Genomic DNA, 13,365 nt, shown 5'->3' on the forward strand with positions numbered 1-13,365 from the left:
AAAAGTGGAGAGAGAGGCAGAAGCGAAGCTACCTCTCCGGGAGGAAGATGGAAAAGAGAGCGAGCTCAGGCCGGAAGCTGAAGATCAGCCTGCCTCAGCGATGGGGAGGGGAATGGGCGTGACTTGTCCCTTAAAGGGACAGGAAAGCACAACAAAGCCATCTCTCCAGCCCGAGCCACAGTGTTCTTAACTACTGATTCGATTCCAGCTCTCAGCCCTGCTGTTTTAAGTCTAGCTTCAAACATAGCATTTTGGGATGATCTGGGTGAGGAAATAGGAAGCTGTGTTAAGGGATTAAGGAGCAGAAGAGAAATGAATGGCTTTCTTCCATGTGGAGGCTTCCATGGGGCTCTATGAGTTCTCATTAAGCTTCCTAAGGACAGTCCTTTTCATAGGCCACCATTTTCAGGGTCTTGGGGAGAGCTGCTTAGATGTGCTGTTAAAATTAATTAGCACTTTTTAAAAAAAAAAGAATTATTTCATCATTTTAAACAGAAATGTGAATTTGACTTCGAGTGAATAATTTTCTAATTTTTCGTTTTGTTCAGACAACAGATCAGAGAATAAAACGAGAAAACATAAAGGAAAAGCGGAAGGCTATGTTAGAAGCAAGACTTGCCAAACTTCGACAAAAAAAGATTAAAAAATCAAAGGAAGATGGGACTGAAGAAGAAAATAGAGGTATTTCAGTCTTAAATTTCTGACTTTCACAGGGAAAACTTAGATCTCTTGGTGTTCACTAATAGGATTGCAGTGTAGGCATCAGCAGCTTAGTTTTATCTCTAAATTCCACGTGCCTTTGAAGTACCACCAGGAACAGTTTTTATTGCTCTTAATTATTTTATTGCTCTTAAATATTTCCATTGACTTATTTGTTAATGTATATAGTGTGTGAGCGAGCATGTGTCAAAACACAGGTACGGAGATCAGAGGTCAGTTTTCAGTAGTTTGCTTTTTGCTTTCTCTGTGAGATTCCTGGTTCAGAGTCAGGTCATCAGGTTCCTTAGCAGGCACTTTTACCCACTGAGCCATCTCGCTGTCCAGGAGCAGTTTTTATAGCTAGAATGGTTTGGAATGACACTGTCATGTTTTTAAGCAATAGACAAAACACATTGAGTTGCTTCTTATAATGACAATTTAGTAAACCAAGACTTAAAAGTTTGGCTGTGTACATATATAAGAAATAAAGTTTTTAAGTTTAAAAATATAGACAAAAATATAAAACTACATATTTGGGGGTGCCATGTGATGTTTTCTATAACTGCATATATTATGTGATAAAAATCAAGGTAAAGGTGTGACCAGTTGCACAAAGTTGTCCTCTGACCTATATGCTGTGGCAGTCACACCCACTCACATAGAGAAATAAGTACTAATGTCTGTCTAATCAGACATGCTTGCTGCTCCCATTAACATTTACTTCAAAATTAGTGTTAAATATTTATTTTTGGTTTTTCTAGACAGGATTTCTCTGTATAGCCCTGGTTGTCCTGGAACTTGCCCTGTAGATCAGGCTGGCCTCAACTCAGAGATCTACCTACCTCTGTTTCTTGCGCCACCACCTCCCAGCTTAGTATGTTGAATTTTAAACCCATGGTAATAAGGTCTTATTTCCTTACAAAACTAGGTGGAGATGTTACTGTGCTTTTGCCATCAGAACCAAAGGCTGTACCTGCTCCACCTCCTGTGGCCCAGAACAGCAAGGTAGAAGTCATCATCCAGGAGCGGAAGGATACCAAGCCTGGAGTGCCACACATCCGAGAGTGGGACCGAGGAAAAGGTAGGGTGGAACTTTTAGGTCTGAAACTTCCTAGTGAGGCCCTTGGGAAAGTAGTTTTTGTTTTAAATCAAAGTAAGATTCTGGTGTGATTTTGTTTTTATTTTTTTATGGTGTAGAGTTGGATCGGGCCTTACACATGCTAGGAAGAGCTCTACGTCTGAGCTCCACTGTCAGCTCCACAGGGAGTCGTAGTACTCCTGAGGCTTAAGGAAGTCTCCAGGTCTCTCAGCTTGTTTCTTCTCCATCCTGGACACTAGCTGTTTATACAGGGAAATGGGTAAAATGTGATCACAAAAGACCAGCATCTGCGAAGGCATTCTGTCCACAGAATGAATACATTTCTGAAAATTACTTGGCAAGTTTAAACCCTCTGGAATGTAACTTTTCAGGAACTGCTTTTAAAGTATGCTGGAGGTTTGGTGTTCTGAGGTACTCTGTCTTTAGCCATCCTTTGTGTTTGTTTGAAAGCTTACCTAAGCTTCCATTGTGCATGCACGTCTTTCTCTAAGTTTTTACCAACGTGCCCACCACAGTCTTCACTGCAGCAGACTGTGTTTTATGCCTGTTTCAAAGATACTCAGTGGAACCTTAGCGCCTGCTGTTGGAGCTGACAAGAGAAATCTAAGAGCCACTGTTCAGATCAGATGAGTCCCTTCTGTGTCCTCCAGAACTCAACAAATGACAGACTGCTTTGATGTGAAACACCTACCATGTCAACTTCAGCAAATAATTGATTATTTCATTTCTCTGTAATTGGAGTGCCCTTTAGGCAGTTGTGGTCCAGAGCATCTCCACAGAATTTTTTTTTTTTTTTTTTTTTTTTTGAGACAGGGTTTCACTGTTTAGCTCTGGCTGTCCTGGAACTCATTTTGTAGACCAGGCTGGCCTCAAACTTACAGAGATCCGCCTACCTCAGCCTCTCAAGTGCTAGGATTAAAAGCATGTGTCACCACCGCCCAGCCTGTGGTAGCTTTTAAATGCATATAAGAACTAAAAAATTTTTTTAAAAAATGAAAAATTACAGTAAACTTGACTGGTTCATAATTGTTTCTAATAATATTCTTTCTTATTTTCACTAGAATTTTCTTTTGGGTTCTGGTCGAAGAAGCAGTCAGAACTCCGGGCTGAACGAGATCCTGAGTTTGCCCCACCATCGAATTACTTTGTGGGTCAAAAGAGAACTGGTGCTTTAAGTAGCCAGCCATGGAGCAAACTGGGACCAGCACCAAGCGACTCGGGACATGGCTCTGGCTCGTCACACACATCTTCTTCTGCCTCTGAAAGCCCATCACAGGCCTCCACAGTCACTTTCCAAACCCTAGATGATATGATATCTTATTATAAACAAGTCACATGACCTTAAAAAGCATGCTGTTGCGTTTGTGTCATCAGAAATCAGGATAGGACTGAGTTTTACATTTTCCTTCCTGTCCTTTCCCTAGGATGCACAGGCTTGAGGCCAGATTACTTAGAAGGGAGGAGTGAGTCTGCCCATGACAGCTCACTGGCTACTTAGCTGTCCATTTTTAATGCTTGGTGTAGAGGGAATTTAGCTCCTCCCCTTCATGCTGACCCAGTTGTAACTCATTTGGATTTCCAGGTGTGAGAACTGTAAATACTAATCTAAAATTTGATACTGAATAACTTGTTTCTTTTTTAGGTTATTTTATGTATGTGAATGTTTTGCCTTTCTGTATATGTGTGCACAACGTGTGTGCCTGGTGCCCAAAGGGGTCAGAAGAGTGCATTGGAACCCTGGAGCTGGAGTTACAGATAGTTGTGAGCCACTATGTGGGTGCTGGGAACTGAACTTTGATCCTCTACAAGAGCAGCCAGTGTTGTTAACTACTGATCCATCTCTCCATACCCGCACAGGAGCTTATAACCCTGTTTCACAAACACACCCACCCATGACTTCGCTTATAGGGCTACATTTCTTTCCTTTCAGAAATGCTAGCATGCTGGTGTCTGCTCCACAGATTCAACTTCCCAGACAGGTAATGGAGCAATATCAGGAGTTTTTACCTGTCTATCAAGCAAATAAGGGACTATTGTAGGAGGCGAAGTGGAAAAGGGAAACTGGTAGAATGCTAACTAAGCAGTCACATCTAAAGCCATAAGGTCAGAAAGAGTACCTACAATTCAGAGAGGGAGAAGTTGATTGTTGATCTGTGTCAACATGTTATCCAGTTGCCTACATCCCTGTTTCTCTGGACATCTGCAGTTGTGCTGAATTACTTGGGCATTTCTGAAGGCTGCTGAACCTGGTTAGAGACCAGCACTCCTAGTTTTGCCAATTAGAGCTTTGACCTTGTCTTTCTCTCCTGCCTTAGTACTCCTGGTGTTTCTATTGCTTGAGGCTTTTTTGACTCTCTGTAGCCTGACTTGGACCCCATTGTGTAGACTAGGTAGGTCCCTGCCTGTATCCTTATTGAATCCACAGGATGTCACTAGGTAGAGGTGTCAGAGGATTCACCCATGCAACTGCAAACAGGCAGTCGGGAGTTGGCTGCCAAGCCTTTGGGAGCAGTGGGTCGTTTCCAACTCAAGGAAAGTCTCTGTAGTGCCCTGAAAGAATGGAAAGAGGTGTGAGGGAAGACCTACTCTTTGGGGTCTCCTTGATAGTTTTTTCTCTGCTCACATAGCACTTCATGAGTAGAAGTGTTTGATTTGTCCTGTGATGACCCACCTGGCGCAAGGTCATGTGGCATCTAAGCGTCAGTTCCAGGACTTAAACAACTTATATCTAACCTCTAGACTCATCTTTTTCTAGCACCCAGTCTTCTTGTCCCAGTATGAAGAAAGTTACCTTTGAACTCCACAGCAAAGGGAAACCTAGACATAATGTCATTCTTTCAGTCTCATCAAACAAATACCTCGTAATATACATCAGAACGCTAACCCAGCTGCTTTTTTTTTTCCCCAGAAATGACAAATGCATCCTAAAATTCAGTGGAAATGCCAGGGACCCAGAATGGCCAGAGAAAAGATGGAGGACCAAACTTCTTGATTCAAGACTTCCAAAGCTAGCACAGTACAAATGGTGTGGTACTGGCACAAGAGCACAGGCACATAGGTCAGTAGGGTAGAATAGAGCCAGGTATTCGTGGGCAGTTGACTCTTAATGAGGGTGCCAGGACCATCCAATGGGAAGGAATGCACATTTCACAACATATTGTCCAGGGCAAAGCAATGAGTTTTTACCTGGCACCATATCTAAAAGGCAACTCAGGATAAACTAAAGACCCAAAAGTAGGGACAGAAACTAAAAAGTCAGCCTGTAGATGGGCAGAAGTAGTCAAGCACAGCCACTCATCACTGACAACTAGTAACTGTAGGTCACGTTTTCTCTGGGATTTTGAAGACTCTGTAAATCACTTTCTAATCCCTTGTTTACCACATCAATTATAAGGCTTTTTGACAAGCCCAGCTTACCTTCCTGTTTCAGCCCCTCAGATGAAACATGAAATCCACTTCAGAAAGTTGTTTCTCATGGAGCAGTTTTGTATGCGAGTGTCCAGAAGATGGCAGCAGACCCTCAGAGTTCGGATCCCTGCTCTAAAACAGTACTGGCGTCATAGGGATGCAAGGAAAAGTGTCACTTTCAGTTTTCTTTCTTTTTGGTAGACAGTTTTATGCAGCTCCAACTGGATATGTAGCAGAGATGATTTTGTAGTCAGTACAATTTCATACATGTATGTATATAATGCATTCCATTTCCCTTCACCCTCCATTCTTATTTCCTTCCACCTGTCAGCTCCCCCTTTTTCTTACAAGTCCTTTTTTCAGATTCTATTCTTTTGTTGTCTTGTGATCCACTGATTTTATCTGACTGCCTGTGAGACCATGGGTTTAGTTAGTACTGTCTATTAGAACCTGGACAGTAACAGTGACTTTCCCCCAAAATCCATTGTAGACAGTTGTCCAGGGAGGAGAAATAGGTTCCCATGAACCCCTCACCAGTCAGTGATTGCTTCTTGACAGTTGTAGTCTTTTGGAGGTCCTGTGCAGGTAGTTGAAACCGCTCTGAGACTATAAGTGCTGTGTCGTGTATGCAGTGGCTATGTTGTGCCCTGAAGATGGCATTTCACAGCCCTCTCTGTCCTCTAGTTTTACATTCTCTGTTCCCTTTCCTGATGTTCCTGAGTGTAAGATAGGTACTCAGCCATCGCTTGTTCTCAGAACCTTGAGCACCATGTGCATAGTCACAGAGAGGCCAAAGTGTCAATATTGCATTTCTGATCCCCCATTTGTGCATCTATCTCCAGAGTGCTAGCATTATAGGTATACACCACCACATCTGGTTTATGCCTTGCTGGACTTCTTTGCATTCTGGATACGCATTCTACCAGCTGAACTACATTCCCAGGTCATTGTAGCTTTGTAAGAACCATATTTAAAAAGTGAAATTAGTATTTTTCTATTGAACTTAGTATATCCAGAACATCTCAGTATATAGTCAGGATACAGGGACCATCAGGAGATACTCAATTTGTTTTGTTTTTTTGACAGGGTCTCTAAGTAACCCTGGCTGTCCTGAAACTTGCTATGTAGACTAGGCTGGTCACAAACTCAGCGATAAGTCTGCTTCTGCCTCCCTGGTGCTGGGAATAAAGATGTGTGTGCACCACAACACTCACTTTTGTTTTGTGTATATGTGAGTGCCTGTGTGTATGCCTCAGGTTGTAAGAGGGTGTCCTCTCTTAAAACTGGAGTTACAGGTGGAGCTGCTCCATGGATATTGAGAACAGTCCTCTGCAAGAATAACAAGCACTTATAACTGATAAGACCTCTTCGTTCTTTTTCGTATAAAGTCCTCAAAGTACACTGTATCCCACAGTGTAACTGAGCTTGCATACTCACAGTGCAACTGAGCTTGCATGCTCATTTTTCACCAGAAACATTTTATCTGTATTTAGGTGTCATAAAGCAGTTGAAAAAAAATTCATATCCAAGTTGTCCCAAACAAACATTTAAGTTCTCTGATAATTGAATTGAGTGAAAATTTAAGAATTTTCATTGCTTTTTTTTTTTGAGATGTTAGGTTTTATCTTACACATGCTTGTCAAATGTACTACCACTGAGCTACAGCCCCAGCTTCAATTTTCAAGTTCAAATTTTATTTGTTATTATTATATGTATATTTGTGTGTGGAGTGTATGTGCCATAGCACACATGTGGAGGCCAGACGACTTTGTAGAGCTAGTTCTCCTATTCCACCTTTACATGAGTTCATTCCAGTTCAGACAGGTTTCCAGGCAAGCAGCTTTACTCTGTTATCTGGCCCTCCTTCCCCACCATTTTCATTTTCAGTGAAATTGAAGTTGAATTCCTTTCTTGTCCTAACCTCTTCTGAGTAGGACTGTTCCAAATGATCATTTACTGGTTTTGTGGTCCCTGTGCATTGTCTACCTGTTAGTGACCAAAGGACTGGCAAGTCACTGTCTTCCAGATGCACATCTAAGACACTCTGTGACTGTCTTACTTGGGGACAGGAAGTGGTGAAACCTACAGAACATTCCTGCATCTTATTTGTGCCTCTGGAGAGCAAAGCAGAGCGTTTAGGAAGAGGCTGCTTTGAGTCCTTGTTTTCATTGTAACCTCTCTCTCTGGGCCCTGTGTGCATTGGTGTAGTCAATCATTCTGCTGGCCTGCAGAATTCCCAAAGGAGAACGTTCAAATCCATATACATGAGATGCATGGTGTACTTAGCTATACATTTGCCAAAGACTTGGGTCATTCCCCAGGGTTGCTGTTCAGCTGGCCTAGTTGTGACATACAGATGAGGCAGTGGAATTTAGAACCTGGAGCGGGGGGGGGGGTGGGGTGGGTACTGGTCTTTACAGTTAACACAGCAGGATAGCCACAGCATATGTAGTTCAAGTTTTCTTTTGAGCCAGTGAGGCAAGCTGAGTCAGTTACATGTCAGACTGATCACATAAAATGCTATTTAACCAAGGTGAGTGATGATACTGAAAATGGTTTGGTGACTTGGAAAGGTGAGAGGAGACTAGTGCTGACTGACTGAGGACTCACGTGGTTGGTAGAGGCTGTGGGCATCTGCCTCCATGTTTGAAGAGTAGGCAAGTGTGGTGCATGTGTACTGGTGAGGGCTTCAGTGTGGTGGGCTTGATGCTGATGTCTGGAAAACTGGAAGGTCAAGATGCTCATGTGAAACCATGTTTTCATAAGAACCCATGTTGGGGTTGGCTGTGCATGCCTTTGATCTTAGCACTCAGGCAGGCAGATCTGAGACTACCCTTAGTCTACATAGTGAGTTTCCAGTCCAGCCACAGTTATACAGTGATAATGTGTCTCAAAAACAACTAAATTAAAAATAAAATAAGCCCTGACCTCTGGCAGAGCATTGGTGCTTTGCAGTGGTTTCTTACATCCAGGCTGTGCTGGTTTGCTTTTGCTTAAGATTTCTAAAACTGAGCTGCTCAGTTATTTTCAGTCACTGCCTAGTAGTTCATTAAAGTAACAGAAACACACAGGTCAGCGTTCAGACTTGTTAAGAAGGAACTACCAGCTAGGGCATCTTTCAGATTGATTTAACAATTGTCTTATACTGTAGCCTTCCCTCTGCTTTTGAAATGTTGCCTTGAGCATCACTTTGAGATGTGCTATCACTAGGTCATATGGACAGACATTCTTGATCTCTCCTCAGGAAATCCATCTCAGTTGGGACATGTTAACACTGCAGTGGATGTCCCTGCAGAGGGGCCAGTTGTTTAGAAGTGTTGGCACCCCAGGACCACATCACCAGGGGTTTATGTTGAGCCTTGGTATAACATGAGGTAAAGCAGACTGCATACTTGCTCACCATGTGTGCTAAGATGCACTTTTCCGTGCAACCTATTTTCTTCCTTGCTAGAGAGTTCTCTAGCATCTCTCCACATACCCCCTCAGGTGCCAGGCAGCTCAGAGGACAGCAGGGATGAGCATTTCTGTTCTGTCACCCACAAGCCATGCTTGTACACAAGACAGTCAACACAAACCACCTCCTACAACCAGTCCCTTAGAGGGACATCTGTAACTAAAGCCAGAGGGAGCCAGAAAGTAGAAAGGCAGGACCAGATGACCTGAGGAAGCCTGCTTTCTCTTTGAGTATTGTTATATGCACTGTTACCCAAATGTGTTTATGGCTCAGTGCCACAACAGGGAAGAATGTGTGTCCTTCCTTTTAAATCTCAACACAAATTTGCCTCCTGTCACATGTGCCTTGCTGTTTTGTGGTATGTGTGCTCACAGCAGTGTCACAAAAAGTAGGAGTAATTTGCTGCACAGTGCTGCCATGGCCTAAATGATTGGACATTTCAACGCCATTGTGACCTGAAGTGCTGAGCATGCATTCTGTCATCATGTGCCCTTGGCAGTGCTGCCTGAAATGTTTGAATACACAGCAACCTCAAGCTTTAGTTTAACAGGCATGATTCTGTTCCATCTGTGGCTCTCTCCAGCCCACTGTCCTCAGAGGGCTCTGTTATAACATCATGTGGTTTTTTTCCCCTCTGAACTGCTTGTTGCCTTCTTAACTTTAGGGACATCTTTTCGTCTCCTTCTTTTGACACTTCTTTGGGTGTTATGGTGGTTTGAATGATAGATGTCCCTCTATTTTTAAGCATTTGAATACTTGGCCTCCATTTTGAGGCACTATTTGTGTGTGGGGCTGGCGGGTTTTGAGACCTTAAAGACTACCATTTTGAGTGTGTTCTCTGCTTGTGGCTTGAGGTTTGAAATTAAAGCTCTAAGATGTTCCTGCTGCCATGCCTACCTGCTGCTGAGCTTCCCCATTGTGATGGTGATGCTTATCTCTGGAGCCATAAACCCAAATAAATCCTTCCCTTCACAAGTTGTTTATCATGGAGTTTTTTCACAGCAATGGAAAAGTAACAGGTTGGTACCAGGAGTAGGGTATTGCTGTGACAGATCTGACCATGCTGTCTTTTGGAGGATGTGGAAAACTTTGGAGCTTTAGATAGAAAAGCAGTTGAACACTGTTAACAGACCTTAATGGGCCATCTTAGTTGGAGCTTGGAAAACAGTAGTGCTGAGAGCTATGTGGATTGTGGAGGCCCAATTCAACAGGTTTCAGGGGGGAACAATATTAGCAAGTGTGCAAGATTGGTATCTTGGTAAAACTGTGACTTCTATCCTAAGAACTTGCCTGAGACTAAATTTAAAAGCAGTGGACTTTGGCAGAGGAGATTAAGACCTCGTATTGACTCTGTTGCATATTTAGTAATCTTATGCAGTGAAAAAGAACAAGTAGAACAGAAAGAAATATAAAATGCAGTTTCAAGAGAAAAAGAACTCCAGGAAACATTGTTGGAGCCAAATCTTGTGCTGAAAGAGATAGGGAAATTGAAGAGAGGTCTGATCTATAGTAAAACAAAAGGAAGAGTGCCCTCAGGGAGAGACCCTATCTAGCTAAACTTCCAGCTTGTGAAAAGAAAAGGTCTAGGGAATTTTCTGCACCTAGAAAGGAACAGTAAACAAAAGTGCAGCAAGTGTGACTCAGTGGGGCCCAGGATTCATCCAGATCTGGCAGCTGAATTTGGCAATACTGCCTATGTGGTGCTGGTTCTAGAGTCATAAAGGATATACTAGTTAAGAGGTTGTGGAACCGTCCTCTGTGGTGTCAGAGAGCTGCTGAAGCCAGGCCTTTGAAGGGGAGTCCCTGTATGGAAGCCCTGAAAAGCCACTGTGTAGAGCTGTGGAAGGGAAGCTTGTGTTGCGTTGGAGACCCCAGTATGTTGGAAATGCCAGAGCTGTGAGGCATCTGCCAAAGGGAGAACACAGGGAATAGGACCAGTCTGAGAGGCATGCAGCAGAGCTGGAGATAGGAAACCATACAAGCTCTTTGATATCAGGCACGGAGCTACAGGATTTGGAGTTTGCCCTGCTGGGTTTTGGTCTTGCTTGGTCTAGTGTTTTCTCCTAGCCATCCTATTTGAAATGGTAATATATGTCTATGCCATTGTATTTTGGATGTAATTTGCTTTTTTATTTCATAGGAGGTTATAGTTAAGAGATTACCTTGGTCTCAACAGAAACTTTGGACTTTTAAAACACTGCTGTGACTAAAGATTACAGGGCTTTATAATTTGGACTGAATATATTTTGCACTATGATATGGCAATGACACTATGGGGGCCAGGGAGTGAAATGTGATAGTTTTGAACAATGGATGTCCCTTTGTATTCTCAGGCATTTAAATACTTGGCCCCCGGCAATGTTGGGGAATGTGGCTTAGAAGGATATCATCATTGAGACAAGTTTGTTTTTTTTTTAATTTTTTTCCATTAAAAAATTTACATTCCTCCCCTCCCATTCCTCTCCCGCTCCCCCCTCCTCCTCCTCCCTCCCCCTCCCTCCTTAAGAGAGGGCAGGGAACCCTGCCCTGTGGGAAGTCCAAGGCCCTCCCTCCTACATCCAGGCCTAGGAAGCTTTGCATCCAAATAGACTAGGGTCCCAAAAATCCAGTACATGCAGTAGAAACAAATCCCAGTGCCTTTATCAATGGCTTGAGACAAGTTTTGAGAGCTTAAAAAACTTGTACCATTTTCAGATTACTCTCTGCTTGCTGCTTGAAGTTTGAAATGTGGTCTCTCAGCTCTTTCCACCACCATGCCTTCCTGCTGCCATCTTTCCCCGTTGTGATGGTAGTCCTGATCCCTCTGGAACCATAAGCCCTTCCTTCCATAACTTGTCACCTCAATAGAAACGTAGATATACAGATATCCATGGCATTTGCACATTTTTTCTGAAGTGTGATTCCTATTGAAGGCAGTTTCATTTATTCTTCCTTTTGGCATCGAAGTTCTCCAAGGCTCAATCCTGGAAAAGTGAGTGGCAGAATAAAACTAGACAAGAGAGTAGAGTGACCTAAAATGCTACTTCTCAGAAATCACATTTGATGGCAAGAATAGAGGTGTGAATGAAGAAGTAGCTTTTAGACACTAGGAACAAACACAAAAGGGTCATCTTTCTATGTGAGAGAGTTTGGAGACAGGCAAAAGGGTGGTATGGGGTCCTATAATGTTATCAGTAGTTTAGGTTCTATTGTTCTATATGGCTACCTCTAGTTCATGGCTTCCCTCTTCAAGGTAACCTCGTGGTTCAAAATGACTGCTGGGAATATACCCATCTCATCCCTTCCAGGCAAGACATATGAGAAGGGCAGTGAGTGACTAAAAGGTGTGTGTTCTATAAAGACAGCCTCCTTTACAGGTAAGTCTCAAGGTCCTGTATTCAACAGCTTCATATTCATCTTAGAGATAGACTGTAGTTAGATACTTTTTAAGGCTAATTTTGAAGAGATGTAGTATGTTATCTGGGCATTTAATTAAAATAACATTTCTTTTAAAATTGCTTCTTAGATCTGAGTAGATATGTTTCCAATTATATAAAATATGGTAAGCATATGGAAAAGTGCTTAGCATCTCTAGACACATGGGATTGTAAATCAAATCACTACCTTCATACCCACTGTGATGATACCAGAATTAAAACAGTAGTGATAAGATTTGTTCACAAGGACATATAGAAATTGGGATCTCTGTACCATTGCTGGTGACTGTGAAGTAGGGTTACTGCTTTGCTAAAGCCTGGAGTTCTTCAGAAAAGTAAACATTGAGCACTGGAGCAATGGTGCAGTCTGTAAAGTGCCTGCTGTGCAAACTTGGGGACCTGGGTTCTGAGCCCCAGTGTGGGGTGGAGGAGTAAATGGGGATGGGGAGAGACAAAGGCCAGTCCAGCCAATCAGTGAGCTCTAGTTTTAGAGAAAGACAAAAGTGAAATGGAGAATGGTCAAGCAAGTCACTAAAAACTAATCTGTAGCCTCCATTTGCACACGCACACATGCACATGTACCCTTCCACACATGTAACACACCCCACCCCACACTCACAGATATACAGGCTAGTAAGAGGACTCAGGAGGTAAAATGCTTCTTGTGCAACCCTGCATAACTTAAGTTGAGCCCTTTGAATCCATGTAAAGCTAGAAGGTGAGGGTCAACTACATACAGTTGTTCTCTAATCATACAGATGTACCAACAATGATAAAATGAAAAACAAGATCTGGTGTTTTTTATTTTGTGTATGGGTATTTTGTTTGCATATATGTTAATGTACCACATGCATGAGTGATGCCGTCAATGCCAGAGGAGGGCATCAAATCTGGAACCAGAGTTATATATAGTTGTGAGCCACCATGTTGGTGCTGGGAATTGAACTTGGGTCCTCTAGGAGAGCAGCCAGTGCTCTTAACCACTGAACTATTTCTCCAGCCCCATGGCACCTGCCTTTATTCCCAGCACTCAGGAGGCAGAGACAAGCGAATCTCTGGGAGTACTGAGGGCAGCTTATTCTACATCATTTCAGGCAAACCAGAGCTACAGTGAGACTGTCTCAACAAACAAGCAACAGTAAAACCCAAAAAGTAATGAAGTACTTGTGCATGCTGTTACATGGGTGAACTTTTAAAAATTGTTTTGTGAGTCAGGCGGTGGTGGCGCACGCCTTTAATCCCAGCACTTGGGAGGCAGAGGCAGGCGGATCTCTGTGAGTTCGAGACCA

At 42.9% G+C, this 13,365-nt stretch overlaps 1 protein-coding gene across 1 annotated transcript in view; it reads left to right on the forward strand.

The window, feature by feature from the left end:
* Positions 1 to 5,537, forward strand: part of Ccdc174 (coiled-coil domain containing 174) — a 23,233-nt gene extending 17,696 nt beyond the window's left edge. Inside the window, exons 9-11 of the mRNA XM_005364892.3 lie at positions 549 to 681; positions 1,628 to 1,780; positions 2,860 to 5,537. Coding sequence (XP_005364949.1) covers positions 549 to 681; positions 1,628 to 1,780; positions 2,860 to 3,137 — 564 coding nt within the window. The 3' untranslated portion in view covers positions 3,138 to 5,537. The remainder of the gene's footprint in view (positions 1 to 548; positions 682 to 1,627; positions 1,781 to 2,859) is intronic.
* Positions 5,538 to 13,365: the final 7,828 nt, after the last annotated feature.

This window comes from Microtus ochrogaster, unplaced genomic scaffold (assembly GCF_000317375.1).
Source record: "Microtus ochrogaster isolate Prairie Vole_2 unplaced genomic scaffold, MicOch1.0 UNK1, whole genome shotgun sequence".
Classification (NCBI taxonomy): Eukaryota; Metazoa; Chordata; class Mammalia; order Rodentia; family Cricetidae; genus Microtus; species Microtus ochrogaster.